The 15,998-nt window shown below is 47.5% G+C and overlaps 1 protein-coding gene across 4 annotated transcripts in view; it reads right to left on the minus strand.

The window, feature by feature from the left end:
- Nucleotides 1-1,333: 1,333 nt before the first annotated feature.
- The window catches only part of PDCD11 (programmed cell death 11), a 42,169-nt gene continuing 27,504 nt past the window's right edge, over nt 1,334-15,998 (minus strand). The window contains exons 22-36 of one of the 4 annotated variants that reach the window (XM_074339107.1): nt 12,824-12,932; nt 11,359-11,448; nt 11,058-11,160; nt 10,494-10,671; nt 8,441-8,497; nt 7,607-7,729; nt 6,849-6,971; nt 6,124-6,430; nt 5,788-5,904; nt 4,952-5,098; nt 4,486-4,730; nt 3,578-3,746; nt 3,078-3,231; nt 2,456-2,621; nt 1,334-1,723 (exon numbers count right to left, since the gene is read on the minus strand). In XM_074339107.1, the coding sequence (XP_074195208.1) occupies nt 1,552-1,723; nt 2,456-2,621; nt 3,078-3,231; nt 3,578-3,746; nt 4,486-4,730; nt 4,952-5,098; nt 5,788-5,904; nt 6,124-6,430; nt 6,849-6,971; nt 7,607-7,729; nt 8,441-8,497; nt 10,494-10,671; nt 11,058-11,160; nt 11,359-11,448; nt 12,824-12,932 (2,260 nt within the window). In that variant the 3' untranslated portion in view covers nt 1,334-1,551. Of the gene's footprint in view, nt 1,724-2,455; nt 2,622-3,077; nt 3,232-3,577; nt 3,747-4,485; nt 4,734-4,951; nt 5,102-5,787; nt 5,905-6,123; nt 6,431-6,848; nt 6,972-7,606; nt 7,730-8,440; nt 8,498-10,493; nt 10,672-11,057; nt 11,161-11,358; nt 11,449-12,823; nt 12,933-15,998 lie in introns of all 4 variants that reach the window. The other 3 variants (XM_019725038.2, XM_019725039.2, XM_019725037.2) reach the window with 3 other exon arrangements.

Below are 15,998 nucleotides of genomic sequence, written 5' to 3' on the forward strand. Positions count from 1 at the left end.
TCCCCTATGGGAGGGAAGGGGACACATAGACTCTGGGCAGAACCATTAGGTTGGTGCAAAAGTAATTTCGCTTTCTGTCATTATTTTTAACCTTTTAAACTGCAGTTACTTTTGCACCAAGCTAATATAATGGGTGGGACGGGGAGCAGGGGAGCAGGGACAGCCAGGTGTTCCAATGGAGCCTGACCTTTCTCAGAGGGAAGCTCAGCTTCATTTCTTTCTTTTTTTTTTTAAAGGAGGGCACAGCTCACAGTGGTCCATGGGGGGATCGAATCGGCACCCTCGGTTATCAGCACCACACTCTAACGAAGTGAGCTAACCGGCCACCACAGCTTCAACTTCTTGAGTTAGAAGATCCTACACTCAGTAAAGCAGACTAGTTCTTATAACTAGTGCTAATAACCAAGAACCAGGCCAGCCTGGCTTGTCCCTTCCTCCCATGTCCGCTCCGGCCTGATGGCCTCCACCACCGCGAAAACTTCTGATGCTCTCCCTGGTCCCTTTCCTGCTTCCTGGCACATGACTCGCTATTTCCCATAGAAAAAGCTTTCCAGCTCTCAGGACATTTAAAACTCTGCCAAAGAAAAATTTTAATTCTCTTAAGACCAAGCCAAAAAAGGACTGGTTTCAACAAACAGCTGGGTCTGTGCTGGCCTCCAAGGACTCTGGAACATGCAGGATTATTACTGAGGCGGGGGGTTGCCTTTCTAGGAATTTCACAAGGGTCACAGGGAGGTATGGGTGTGGTAGGCCCGTCATGTCCTCTCTCCCTCAGGACTCAAGGAACAACCATAAAGTCAACCAATGCCAGAGACACACAGAAACCGTGTGGCTCTCCCCAAAGCCACAAGTCAGTCTGGGCCCTCACTGAGCCTCCTCCCTGCCAGGCCCTGTGGCAGCACACAACATACACGCATGCTCTTGCTTCACCCACAAAAATCACCCTTCAAAGTCGGACTTTTTAACCTCACTTCACACACGAGGCACCAATGTGGAGAGGTTGGGTCATCTGGCCCCAGTGGGCCTGGGAGGAGACGTCACCAGCTGGTTTACATCAATGCCTGTGGCTTTCCTATCAGGCGCCCAGGTTCCCTTATTTTCCTTCTGGGTTCCGCCTTTGTCCTCGCAGCCTCCACAAAATGACACAAGAGTGAGCTGAGCTGAGGCTGAGGGAATGCCCGGGACTCCAAGCTCTAAAGGAGAGAGCCTGCTCCCTCGAACCTGCTGAGCCCCTCTGGCTGGACCAAGAGCCTGCCAGGGCCAAAGTGAGATAAGCAGCCTCAGAAAAGGAAAACATGAAATTGCTACCTGAAACAAAATAAGCAAAAAGAAATTGTAAGAAATTGCAAGTTCTTTTTTATCGTAACAGGATTACCCCAGAGGTGCTGCAGAAAAAGCAGCACTTTAAATAGAGTCCTCAGGCAACAATTTCCAACCGCCCAGGGCCTGAGGTTCGGCGGGCTGGCCCCCTGTGAACTGGCTGTCTGAGGACAGTGGTGTCTGAGTGCAGTAGTATCTGAGGACAATGGCCTCTGGAGACAGTGGCTGCCACTAGTCCTCCAACACAGAGCTCTTAGCCTCCACGTATTCCAGGGCCTTCGCTTTCACTGCCTGCACGTCCCTCTCGGTGCCGTGTTGCTTCTCATAGTCCAGGTAGCGCTTAAAGAAGAATTTCATCCGCTTGGGGGCCAGACTCAGGTGAATGACCCGCTCGAAGATGTCCCTGTGAGAAGAGCAGGGCAGCATTTGCCTCTTGGTCCCCGGCCACATGATTCCCGGCTAACTTTCCCCACCTGTTCTCAGGCCCTGGAGCCCGGGCATCTGTTGTCCAGCACTCCCCCTTCTATCTAGATTTTCACCATTATTGACTCCCCTCATGTCTGCTGGGAGAGAGAGAACACCACGCTCCCTTTACAGATGAGCAGACAGACACCCAGAGATGCTACAGGGTTTACTGGCCTGAATCAGGACAGAGCTACTGGGATGAGGACACACACGAGGTGTGGATCTGTGAGAAAAGCTCTGCTTAAAACTCACTGATGGGCTTGGGCGAAGCACTAGTTCTTTCTGGACCTCAGTCTACCCACGCCCAATCCTCCCTGCCCTGGGGGATGCTGGCAGACAACAGTGAGATTATGCCTGAGAACATTCTCTACAATGAGAGCCAGGCAGGCACAGTGTTATTATGAGGGAAACCCAAGCCTCCTGACTCCTGGCCGGCGGCCAGCCTACCTCCCACTCAAAGTTCCAAAGACCAGAGGCTGGCCCGAGACAGAAAAAGAAGTTGTAAAAGTAAATGCCACAGGACCTGGAGTGTTATGTCAAAGCTGTTTTTCCAGATAGAGTAAGACAACTATGGATGCTGGGAGCTGCTCTGGGGCTAAAACTCATCCACTTGGCCAATGACCCCAACCCCCAATAGGGAATTCTGCCCCGATCTGGCTTCCCCTCTCACCGGACTTCCTTCTGGCTGCCATGCTTGATGGTCATGTCGATGTAGACCGACCAGACATCTGTGCGCTTTGGGTAGGTACTCAGCGTGTTCTCGAAAATGGCTTTGGCCCGCTCCGCATCCCCCAGCTGGAACTCAAGCTGGGCAAACTTGGCAATCACATCCACATCTGCAGGGAGACAACTGCTCAGACACACAAAGCGGACCCCTCACCACACACCCTGTGCTGCAGGGAGAGTCTGACTCCTGATTCCCTGCTCTTGGGTCCTAGAACCTGGGTGATGGGGACAGAGCAGTGGGGTTAGGGTCAACTCCACAGATGTGAGAGCAATGATCTCTGGCTCCCACTGCAGACACCCTATTCTCTGCACCCAGAGAGGACAGAGGGGCGGGGCAACAGAATTAGTGCTAATTGCTTTTTGTTCCTCCATCTTCACAGTCTAGCATTTGAAATGCAACATGCATTATGTTCATGAGCATATAATCAACAGACAGATAGCTAAGTACCCTCCATGAGGCTTCCTACCACCACCCTCAGATGAGGAGACCCACAATCCCCATGCCCAGATATCTGAGAGCCTAATGTGTTCAGAAATCAGGCCCGTAGGCGGCAATAAGCACTCACGCTCTTTACTAGGCAGGCAATCGAGGGCTCGCTGCATCGCACGGTGACTGGCCCCTGCCTGGCCCCTGCGCAGAAGAAAGGCGCCATATTTGATCCAGACAGTTTTCTCCTGCCGGAAACGCTTCAGCATCCGGTTGTAGAGTTCACCAGCTTCCTGTGGGAAAAACAAGGCAAGCTGAGGAAAGTGGGATCCAACAGAGGGGTCTACAGTAAAGACAGGCAGCTCTGCTCATAAGATGACTTGGGCTCAGAGACTCCAATCACTACGAAGGCTCAATTCTAGATACTGAGGGGAGAGGGAAGGCTCACAGAGGTGGAGGCCTCACATGACGGGCAGTCTGCCTACTAATCCTGTGCCCGCAAGGAGGTCCTACGACGAGAACTGGATCAGAACGTGGGGGTTCTTCCTTGAGACTTCCGGGCTGCCTCTGTGACTCCCAGGAGTCAGCTTCTGAGTGGCGGGGAACGCTGTGGCAGTGGGCCACCTGCCAGACTCCTACCTGGAACTTCTCTGACTTGGTGTAGATGTCAGCCAGCTGAAGAAAAACTTTGAGAGGCTCATTGTACTGCACAGCCCGCTCGAAGACCTTGTTCAGTGACTCCTGAGAGCCATACATGTTTTCTAGGTTCAGCAGTGCCACCCACACGTTCAGCTTCTCCTGCTCCTCTCTGGAGGGAGAGCAGTCAGCATGTGAGCTCCGTCATTTCAGCCCAAAGAGCCTCCCACGCCCCCATGGGTTGTCAACCAGAACTCCATCCTCTTCCCCAGGTTCCATCCATGTCCTCAGTTCCCACGGCCACATGCAGGCACCGAGAGCCCTTGGCCCCAGTGCAGCCCACAGAAGCAGGAACCCCAAACCCCTGATTACCGGGTCTGGGTCTCCCAGATATAGGTTCTACCTGGCTCTACCTCCTTTCCTGGGAAGGAAGCCTACCGAATCTCAAACTGGCCTGAGTTTGAGCTGGAAGGAGCAGAATCTCTGGTCTGTTTCCGTCCCCAAATTCATAAGAGAATGAAGCAAAAGATAGCCATCCCTCTTCACTAGCCTTCAGGAAACTCACTCTACTCTCTGCCTGGAAAATGGCCACCTACAGGAGTTTCATCTAGGTATGCGGAGAGCTGTATTCTCTATTCTACTTCTGCTCTAAGCGGGGCAGGACTCCTGTAAATGACTCTTAGCTATTTCAGTGACGAGGACTATAAAATATAAATGAGCAGATCTATTTCACAGACGGCACATCTGTGGGCGAGTCAGAGAATCCCTGGGCCCCTGGTGTCTGTCACCCCAACTGCTGTTGGCCTGCCGAGGAGGAAATGACCCACAGATGGTGAGCCCTGCAACCTGGGGAGACATGACCTTCCCTTCCAAAATACCCCTCCCTAAAGCAGTGGGGACAAAGATGAGACCTGAAGGAGATGGTCTTGAGCGCCCTCTCGGCCACAGCCCGGGCCTTCTCGATCTCCGTGGCCTGCAGGTGGAAGGCCATGTATTGCACCCACAGGATGGAGCTGTTGGGGGAGCTTAGCACGAGTCGGTCAAAATCATCTGCTGACTCTGGCTGTCGCCTGGGATCCATCAGCGCCTCCTCAAGGCGGGACAGCTCTTTCTCCGCCTTCTGCTTCTCCAACTCCCTTTCCTTCTTGCTTTTCTTCTGCTATTGTGAAAAGCAGAAAAATAAGTGAGTGATCTGCTCCTCTGACCCTGGGGAGGTCTGTGGTGGAAGCCAAATATTGGCAGGGCAGTCCCAGAGCCCTACAAATACTCCTCAGCCTGAGACCGCCGCACCCAGCCAGAAGAGACACCCACACAGCACAGGAGACAGACCCTTAGGGGGTCCCTGCAAAAAGGACAAAGCCCTGCAAAATGACACACCGTGGCTTGCTGCGGCTTCTCGTCCTCCTCGCTATCTGAGCTGTCTCCTCGAGGTGGCAAGGCCGGGGTCAGAGAGTCTAGCCCCACGTCCCAAACGAAGCCGGAAGACAGCTGCAGCCGGGGTACTTCTGCTGGCCTGGTGTGCTTCTGCTGGAGGATCACAGAGGCATGTGAGGAAAGCACTTGGCTCAGGCTGCTCCCTGTACCCCAGCTCCATCCCACTTGGAGGAGCAGGGATGCCCAGAGAACTTGCCCCTCCTGCCAGGGCCACACTAGGCCCTGGTTCACTGGGAAACTTTATAGTAGTGACAAAAATGTTTTCTTTGTAAACAAATTCATTTAGGTAACAACGTTTTAACATACTTGTATGCATGTATATATACATACACACATTAAGTATAAAACAATAATCAAGCTAGGACCGAGAAAAGACAAATGTTCTGCGGGGAGTAGGGATATGATACCTGAAGTCTGGGAAGCCCCTCCATACCCAGTCCTCAGTTCATGTAGCACTGTTCTCATTTTTTCAGAGGGGAACTCAGGCTCAGGAAGGCTAAGCCCCCTCTTTACCTGCCCATCCCACTAATTTAATTCAGTTCCATTCAATACGTTGGAATTCAATTCTGATTATAATTTACTTTATGCAACCCACTCTACAGGTAAGACAGGGTCCCTGTCCTCAGGGACTGATGACCAGCTGAGGAAACAAACAGCCCCAACTTTTCATCTTACAGGAAGTGAGAGAGGAGGATGGTGCCCGAGACAGCTCAGCTTTTAGGCAGCAGTCAGAGCCCCCTCCCCAGAGCGGCCTTTCCTCCCCCAAAGCTGTCCCTCACCTTGGGCAGCACACTCATCTCTTCTATCTCTTCTTCTCCTTCCCGATAATACACTTCAACACCACTGTCGTCCTCCTCTGACGGAGCAGCTTTCTTTTGCTTCTTGTTCATTCGTTCCTGAGATGACGGGTGGGAAAATGCCAAGCCACCCTTCTTGCCCAAGAGCCCTTGGGCGGCCGAGGGTAAGACCCTCCCTCTGCCCCTCCTGGTCCCACCCACTGCCAGGCCTCCAAACACACACTGCTCTCAGTCCACAAGAAGACGAGGCAGTTACCTGGCTGGGTTTTGAAACACTCCTTCTCATGTGAGGGTGGGCCCTCCTCCCTGGGTATGTACCTGCTCGCTTCTAGACTCCAGGCGTGGCCGCTTGCCCTGCTTATTCGCTTGTGGTTTCTGGGGTTCTTTCTTCTCCTTGCTGGGCAGCTGCACCTCCTCTTGCCCCTTCTGGTTTCTCTTCTCTTTCTTTTTCCGGCTCTTCTTCTGCTCCTTCTCTTCTTCTCCTGTGTGATCACTCTCCTCCGGCTCTATTTGCCTCCCCTCTTGCTTTGGAAGTGGCAGGCCCAGGGAGGCAGAAAACACGTCCGGCTTCCCCGTGTCGCCGGGGAGGAACGACAGCTCTACCAGGTTGCTTTGGTGGTTCACGCTATGACAGCGAGAGAGGAAGGGTGGGCAACGAAGACGGCACACCGAGTATAACAGGCACGGCAGGCAGCCCAGGCCTCCCTCTCCTCATCAGCCCACGACGTCCTGGGCCCTGCCTCACCCGCCATGGAATCTGTTCAGTATGCTCAGGAACGATTTGCACATTTTCAAGGCTTAGTAGTAAAAGATGGAGGGCGGCGGTGATGTCCCCCTACTTTGTCCCCAATAGATACCTATGCAGAGAAAAGTCTCCACATCTGTTTGAGGAGCTGAGGTAGAAGGCTCCAAACAGCGGGGCTTTGTTCACCTGAACACTATACTCGCTCACCATTACCCAAGCTGTTAGGCATAAAGTTTACCTCTAAATCTCCTCCGAGAGAAAGGGGTGAGGGGGCTGGGGGAGGGAAGAAGGTACCTACCTTAGGACCTTGGCAGTGAGCAGCTTCCCTTCGGGGAGGTATTTGTTATAAAGGCCTTTCTGGGATGGGCTGTACTGGGAGACATGCGGGTACTGGGCCAAACCCACAACTGAAGGGCCAAGGCTGGCAGGAGAGAGACAAGTGTCCTGTGGTCATAAACACAACAACAGAGGCCCAGCCAAGCCTGGTCCTAGTGCCTCCGCTTTCCCAGGGGCCCAAGTGTGACCAGAATGCGCAACAGACATAAGTTCCTGGCATTTGAAAGGATAAAGAGGGCTTTGTAAACCGGAAAAAATGACCAAGCACAATGAAGATACCACTGAAGGGTGTTTTTCACCCCACACCACAGCATCACAATATAGAAATCACAAATTGCTAGAAAGACACGAAGAAAATGAGGAAACATAATAGCAGAGAAGGCTGTAATATTGTGGTGGTTGTGAACATTAAATGATTTCACAGAAGATTTACAAATCATAATCAAACACGAAATCAAAGAAGATCCAAATGCATTTAAAACTGAAATTGGACATGCCATATTCTTTGTCCAAAACACCAAAAAAACAGAATAATTCAAAACTCTTTTAAAAGTATAAAACAACCTGGAATTTAAAAAACTCCAGGGAACTCACTGATTGTCCTTCCTTTCTCGTTCCCTTCAGGGAAACTGACTGAGGAATGCAGCGGACCCCAGACCAGGACAAGCCCAGGGAGGACACTCAGGCCTGGCCCACAGCCCCAGGCCCCACCTCACTCACCCAAAGAGGACACCGTGCGGCTGGATGGATTTCACATAGCCCCTCAGGAGCTGCCCTTCCTGAACGTCCTGGATGGAGTTAATCTCAGGATCCAGTATTTTGCTTTTTGTCTCCGGGTTTGTCCTAAAGGAATAAAAGGCTTACATACACACACCTGTAACCTTCCTTTCCCCACTCTCACCCCCAGTTTACCTGGGATAATCAAACTTGATATGTAAGAATCTGATTCTGGACCTGCCATAAGACACAACCTTCAGAGCCCAGCCCTACTCTCCCCTGAAGTCCCGTCAGCTGGGGACATGTGTGTATAAGACAGCTACAAAGAAAAAGGAAGAGGCTGACCAAGGCAGAGGGCTGTCAAACCTAAAGCCTTGGCCCTATAACACCCATTTTTAACCATGAAGCAAGCTGACCCCAGGTCAATCCATTTTACAACACACTTGGCCCTACTATGGAACCCTCGGGGCTAAGTCATCTCCCCTCACCAGAGCCACCGTCGGGCAACCTGAACACCCACGTTTGGATAGCTGAACCTTTCCTGGGAAACAACGGGCTGTACTAGGAGACATGCGGGTACTGGGCCAAACCCATAACTGAAGGGCCAAGGCCGACAGGAGAGAGACAAGTGTCCTGTGGTCATAAGCACAACAGAGGCCCAACCTGAGCACACAGGTTCTTCTAGCAACCTGACAGTCCTCAGCTTTTCTGGATAAAAACGGGCAGGGTATAAGAGCCAAACAGAGAGGACGGGGGGGGGCCCAAAGACCATGTCAGATCCGTGCAGCCTCTCCTCAGTTCCCTCCCCGTTCTTGTTTCAACAACACAGACGCCCACCTGGATGATCGCAGCGACAAAGTCAACACAGGACCTGCAGCGGACAGGACGTAACACCTGGAATCAGAGCAAAAGAGAAAGAAACACTGACTTTTCAGTAGCTCAGGACACAGCAAAGGGCCTCACCTTCACAAGGCTGACCAACAGGCCAGAGAAGGAGACACGAGTACTGGGCTCTGTTCTTTATTCTGTTGCAAACCTGCTGAGGGTCTCCGGACAAGTTGTGTCACCTCTCTGGGCCTCAGTTTACTAGTCTGTCAGGTAAAAATAGTACTACCTGCTCTTCTCACTCAAGAAGGTACTGGGAGAAGAAAATAAGAGACGTGAAAGCCCTCTGGCAAACGCAGAGCCATTTGGTGAATGCTGAGGAGATGAGTCCAGCCCTGTGTCGGGTCCTGGAAGTGTGTGATCTCAGTGGAAAGACCGAGTGGCCACAAGACACCGTGACCAGAGAGGATGACCTAGCTACTGCTGGCTCGCGGCAGCAGTTCCGAGGGGGCCAGGCAGTAAGGCCTGAGCAGGGGAGTCTTCAAGGAGGTAAACAGGGTTTACTCTTTGGTTGGGTTTCCAAACTACTTAATCTAAAACAGCAATTAGTAGCCCAAAGCCGCAAAGTATAGAATCTTAGCAGTAGAAAAGACCTCAGCAATGGTACAGTCCAAACTTTCCCCACAACAGGCACCTTCCTTTTATGACACAACATCACAGTCCCAAAAGCAGGAAAGGATCTCAAAGGACATCTACCTTTAGGCAATTAATTTCTTACCCACATTTAACAGATGAAGGGATTACAAGTGAATGCTACTCACACGTTGGGGTATCATAAAATCTGTTTAAAGTAAATATTTTGCTAAAATCCACACCCGCATTTTAGAAGCCTCAAGAGCCAAAGCAGAGATGATCCTGGATTTCTCTCTGACTCATCTTTTTCTTCTCCCAGGCCCTGGACATTTCTGTGCTGTTGAGCCCTGATCCGTGGTTGAGAATTCAGGCAGGCGCTGGTGGCTAGGCCACTTGAGGTGAGACTACTTTCCAATCTCTGCCTCCCGAACGGGTCCGCTCCATTGTCAACTAATTCTCAGGACAGGCTTTACTGTATCAAGCTGGAATGTACCTCGACAATGCTAGTTTATTCAGGCTATAAAATGGTTTTAAAACTCTGAGATAGACTCACTTTTGTGCACCTGAGAGGTTCATAAATAAATCACCTCTCGACTGCAAAAGGTTACCATTCCTTTTACAGGGAACACTTACAGATCAGTTTTTTAAAAATTAAAACAATGAATGCTTAAGTATAAAAATGAGTAAGTAACTTGGACAAGCAAAGCACAGAACAAACAGCCAATAAACATGAAAAATGACCATGCAAACATGAGAAATGCAAATTAAAATGAGAGATCAATTTTTGCCTATTCGATGGCTAAGATGAAAAATTAAGAATATCCAGTGTTGATAGGGATGTGAGAAATGGACAGTTATATTCAGTGTTAATAGGGATATAAATTAGCACAGTCCTTTTGAAGGGCACTTTGGCAAAAAGTAACATCAATTGACCAGTTTTACTTCTAGGGATTTATTTCACAGATATACTTGTACCAGTATGGAAACATATGTGCAAAGATATTCCCTTCAACATTATTGTCCATCAGCAGAATTTTTAAATGAATTATGATGAAAAAAAACACATACATAGTGGAATTCTAAAAAAAATGTTAAAATAAAAAATAAAACATGGTTAATTTACATATACCAGCATGGGAAAAGACAGAGTACTGATAAACTGCTATGAAAAAAAAGCAAGTTGCAGAACAGTATATAAAATGAAATTCTATTATAGAAAGAAAAATTATACATATATATGCATTAAAGTCTTGAAAGATAGAGACCAAAGTGTATAGTGGTGAAAAACTGTGGAGAGAGAAAGGAGCAACAGAAGTTTCCATTTTCTATACAATTTTTTTCTGGTACATAATCATGTTATTACCTTTACAATGAAAAACCAAAAAAAAAAAAAAACCACAATCCCAGAAAAGAGGAAGAAAACGTAGCTTACCTGACAATCTTCTGCGGGGTAAAGTCTTCCAGGGGCGTCTCTGAGTAGGAGTCACTTATGTGAAATATACTGACTCTTCCGATCTTCCCCAAGGGGAAGGAGACAGTCAGACCCTTCTTTGGAGTCACCTTCACCACTCGGCCCATGGCCACTTCCCCTTTCTCAAGCTTGTGAGGACCTGGTAGGAGAATGAACCTGACTCAGGGAAGAGGAAATGAGCCAAGAAAGAAGCTGGAATGCAGGCCAACCACAGGCTGGGGAAGGTGGAGGCCGCCCAGACCTGGGGTGTCTAGGCTTAGTGGACAAGAACAATCACGAAGACCCAGTTGACCAGGCCATGTGGTCAAGAATCCCAGGGCTAAGACTCAGACAGCAGTGGAGTAACACAGGCCTGAGAGCAGGGCCCCAACAGAAAACTGGTTTCAAGTAAGTACCAAGCACACTTGGCTTTCTGAGGACTCCAATACCGAAGGCATCCTTCAACCCAGGCAAAAAATGAAGACACCCTCCCACTGCTTCCTACCCTCCTCCCTTCCCTGACCAGATACCATTGCGTCCCCACACCTGTGAGTGAGAGACACAAGAAGGCCTTGGAGGGATCTCGGCCAACCACGGTGGCCTTCAAGGCTTGGCCAATCCGGAACTTCTTATCTGGATGTTTCAGAACCTGGAAGGTCAAGAAAAATCCTCTGACGTTGGAAGAAACATCTATCATTTATCCAAACCATACAGCATTTAAGTCTCCATAGCAAGTATTTCCCAAACCAATCCCTGAATAAGCACACGGCTCCTTGTACCCACTGTGAACACACAGCAGAGTTTAGGGAGCCTGGGTTTCCTCTCCAGGGATCTCAAGCACACTGACCTTGAAGCTAAGAGAAGTGAGCAACATGGGAATTCTCCCCCGGATGTCTGGAGCAATTTCCACCTCAAGCCATTTCTTAACCACGTTGTACTGGGAGGGAAAAACACGGGAGGAGAAATGGAATGGGACAGATACAAGCATTTCTTTTCCCTTCATTAAAACATAGACTTTCCTGAAATCCCAGGACCTAAAGGGCCCTAATCCCACACTTTCCCAAGGGATAGGAATCCACCCCTACATCCCATTGCCCCTGCCCAACTCCACTTCTCACAGGTTTCACACAGAATCTAGCTCAGAGCCTTCACTAGGCAGCAGAACGTGCATCCTTCCTGGTGCCTCAGCAGCTAAGCAGGCAAAAAAGACCTGCGAGGCCCTCAGGCAGCAGGGCCCTTACATCTCAGCCTCCGCCAAGCTCAGCCGTGCCCAGAGACTGTTCACCAGCTTCAGTGGCCAACATCTTATTTATAGACCAATTTAGATTTTGATCCTTCGCTATTTACACAATGTTCTGCCCTAAACACCCCCCCCAGTGTTCAAGTCAATTTAACAAAACATTTACCAAGCAGCCATTACCACATGGCATGGTAATGCTAAATATAAAGCCAGGCCCTGCTTTCCAGGAGGTGACAGTCTACAAAGAATAAGTCAAGTGAGTATGCAAATAGCTAGAGCCGCAAGCAACATGCAGGAAGTACAATATGCTATGAGAACATACAGGAGAACTAGTAATAAGGGTTATCTGTGCTGGACCTTGAAGAATTGCAGGCAATAGGAATAGAGGGCACTCCAGGAGTAGAAATAAAGATAAGAAAGGAAAAAGAGGAGGTTTTCAGCGTGAGGTTAGATTATGAAGAGCCTTACATACCACTCTAAGGCAGCTAGGGTGTATGGGTGTATGAATGTCTACAGAAGACAAGTAACTAGAGATCAAGCACCATTGACATACTCAGACAGACACTTATGGAAGAAGAATCTGGCAGCAATGAAGAGTGGTTATTCTTCAAGGTTAAGCCCAGTCCAACTTTCTCTCTGACGTATCCCAACCAGTACAATTCTCTCTGATCTCTCCCCTTTTTTGAACTCCTGTTCTACTTGGGGTTAGAACACACAATTTGGCACCCGATTACACGTTGTTTTGCATCACATCAGCACTTTATGAAAGAATCTAAAATCCAATACTACATTTATTTTAAATCTTCCTCTGATGTATTTTTCTTTCCATTTTATACAATTAATCTATAAACATGTTGAATTGCGAGTTGCTTGCTAACTGCTTCATAAGCCATAAATTTATTTCCTCGATCAGACCAGGAGTTTTCTAGGAGCAGAGGCCTTATAAATTGCCTTCCATAGGCCAGTGTTGTAGGAAACACAGAACCAACCAAGGGCTAATGGCCCTTGTCTCCAGCTTCTCAGTTTCTTCTGAGAAATGGATGGATCTCATTGCAAGGTGTGCATCACTCACCTTCTTCAAGAAGCAAGTCACAGTCTGACCAGTCTGGTACTGTTTCATCTTCTCCAACGGGCTAACAGAATGAGTGTTGAGAGCAGTATGACCATCCTTCTCCAGCTCACTGTTTGTAGGAAGGCAATGAAAAGAGTAAACCAAACTCTGGATAAGCTTCTTGCTTGAAACCATCTTCCCCAAGTGGCCATGGACTGATTGCATAGGCCTCCCCAACTCATACACACCCTCTACGCCCCCATTTCCCTCCACAAAGGGGAATCTTCCCGATACCTGCCCATGAGCTAATCTTTTCCATTTCACTCATGTCGGTGTGAACAAGCTGTAAAGTAAGGAGCCTACGATAATCTTTATAAATTTGCAAACACAATGGTTTTACTTCTTTCATAATACTTCAGCTATTGCTTTACAGTTTGCAGAAGTGCTTTCACAAGTAATCTCTCACTGAACGGGACAACACTCTCGTGTGAACTGGGCAGGACAGATATCATTAAACTCATTTTATGCCACTGAACCAGGAAGTGAAGTCAGGGCTCTCTCCCCTGTGCTAGCTTGCCATTATCATTATCACTTCCTTGACTCTCTTTTTCTTCTCAGAAAAGCAACAGGGGAATGTGGTCTGAAAGTTATCAGCCCACATGTAATTTCAAAGGAGTCGCAGAACTCCTACCCACCTAACCCAGTCCAGCTAATGCTTACGTAGTGAGGATGAAGAAATGTACTCACTCAATAGCTGACACCGGATGCCTCTGCTACGGGCGGATCGTGTCCCCTCCCACCAACCAAATTCATATGTCGAAGTACTAACCCCCAATACCTCAGAATGTGGCTGTTTTTGGGGACAGGGAGTTTAAAGAGGTAATTAAATGAGGTCATTAGGGTAGGCCTTAAGCCAATGTGTCTGGTTTCCTTGTAAGAGCTTAGGCTACAACTCAATTAACAACAACTAAAAAAGACTTGAATAGACATTTCTCCAAATAAAATATACAAATGGCCAGCAAGCATATGAAAAGGTGCTCAACACCACTAATCATCAAGGAGGTACAAATCAAAACCACAATGAGACAGCACCTCACATCTGTAAGGGTGGCCATTATATTAAAAACCAAAAAAACAGAAGTGTTGGTGAGGATGTGGAAAAAATGGGAACCCTGCCTTGTACTCTGTTCGTAGGGCTATAAAATGGTGCAGCCACTACGAAAAACAGTACGGAAGTTCCTCAAAAGATTAAAAACATAACCACCATATGATCCACCATGCCTGCTTCTGGGTATATATCCCAAAGAATTAAAAACAGGGTCTCAATGTAATGTACAGCATAGGGACTGTCGTCGATACACTGCAATAACTTTGTATGATGACAGATAACAACTGGACTTCTCGTAGTACCATTTCATAATGCGTGAAAATATCGAATCACTATGCTGTACACCTGAAACTAATATAATAATGTCGACTATAATTCAACAAAAATTTGTATTAAAAAAAGAAAAGAAAATCTCAAAGAGGTATCTATGTACCTACATTCACTGCAGCATTATTCACAATACCCAAGATGTGGAAGCATCTGTCCACTGATGGATGAATGGATAAAGAAGATGTGGTGTGTACATAAAATGGAATATTATCCAGCCTTAAAAAGAAGGAAACCCTGCTACGCTACAACATGGATCAACCTTGAGGACGTTAATGCTAAGTGAAATAAGCCAGTCACAGAAGGACTGGGCATGACTCCATTTATATGAAGTACCTAATCAAACTCAAAGAAACAGTATGTAGAATGGTGTTGCCAGAGGCTGGTGGGGAGGGGGAAACAGAGATACAGAGTATACAGTTTCACAGAAACAGGCTCAGAGATACAGAGAAAACACTGGTTGCTAGATGGGAGAGGGGTTAGGGGATGGGAAGAAGGTGGAGGGATTAGAAAGTACAAACTGGTGGTCACAAAATAGTCATGGGGATGTGAAATACAGTATAGGGAATATAATCAATAATGTTGTAGACTGTGTAGGTGTCAGATGGGTACTGGACTTAGGGGGATCACTTCATAGACTGTGTAATGCTTGACCACTGCACTGTACACCTGAAGTTGATGTAGAATAATATCTAATACTGAACGTCAACCATACATATAAACACACATATATATACACACATACACACACACATATATGTGTGTTTACAGCCACGGAATGTAAAGTACAGCATAGGGGATCCAGTCAATGGTACTGTAACAGCTACGAGTACATACAATGTCAGAGGGGTAGTAGACTTGGGGAGGGCTTATCACTTTGTGAGGGGTGTAAATGTAATCATGTTGTTTTGTACACCAGAAACTAATATAAAACAATAAAATTATAAAAAATTAGGCGGCGAGTTAGCTCAGTTGGTTAGAGCGGCGGTGCTCTTAACAACAAGGTTGCCGGTTCAATCCCCACATGGGACACTGTGAGCTGTGCCCTCCACAGCTAGATTGAAAACAACTATGTGACTTGGAGCTGATGGATCCTGGGAAAACACACTTAAAATAAATTTTAAAAAAATACATATAAAACATAACTAATACTGTTGAAACTAAAAAAAAAAAAAATGGGTATAGAGTGTCAGTTACGCACACGCAAGATGAAGATGAAAAATTTCAAAAGGCTGTTATACAACAAGGTGCATGTGGTTAACAATATGTAATGCACACTTACATGCTACCAAGGGTAAACTTATGTTTATATCACAATAAAGTGAAAAAAAGAGAGGACATTTAGATATATACAAAGGGAAGACCATGTGAGGACAGAAGGAAGACTGCCATCCACAATTCAAAGAGAGAAGCCTCAGAAGGACAAACCCTGCTGACACCTTGATCTCAGATTTCTAGCCATCAAAATTGTGAGAAAATAGATGTCTGCTGCTTAAGCCAAAAAACCACAAAAAATAAAACACACACACGCGCAACAGGTATGTGTTCTCCTTGTTTCTTTTCCCAAAATGACTTTCAACTGCCTCTCTAAACAGAATAACCACAAAAAGAGGAGGGTTGGCACAACTGAATTAACTGCTAAGAGAAAACTCACTGACCAGCAAGAAGTCCAGAGACACATTTTAAGACTCTTGAACTGCTCTAGTCGCTTAACTCCTGCCCCTCCAAACGAGTAACTGAGTTCAAAGCATCTTATGTAGG

The sequence above is a fragment of the Rhinolophus sinicus genome, linkage group LG07 (genome assembly GCF_036562045.2).
Source record: "Rhinolophus sinicus isolate RSC01 linkage group LG07, ASM3656204v1, whole genome shotgun sequence".
In the NCBI taxonomy this organism is placed as follows: Eukaryota; Metazoa; Chordata; class Mammalia; order Chiroptera; family Rhinolophidae; genus Rhinolophus; species Rhinolophus sinicus.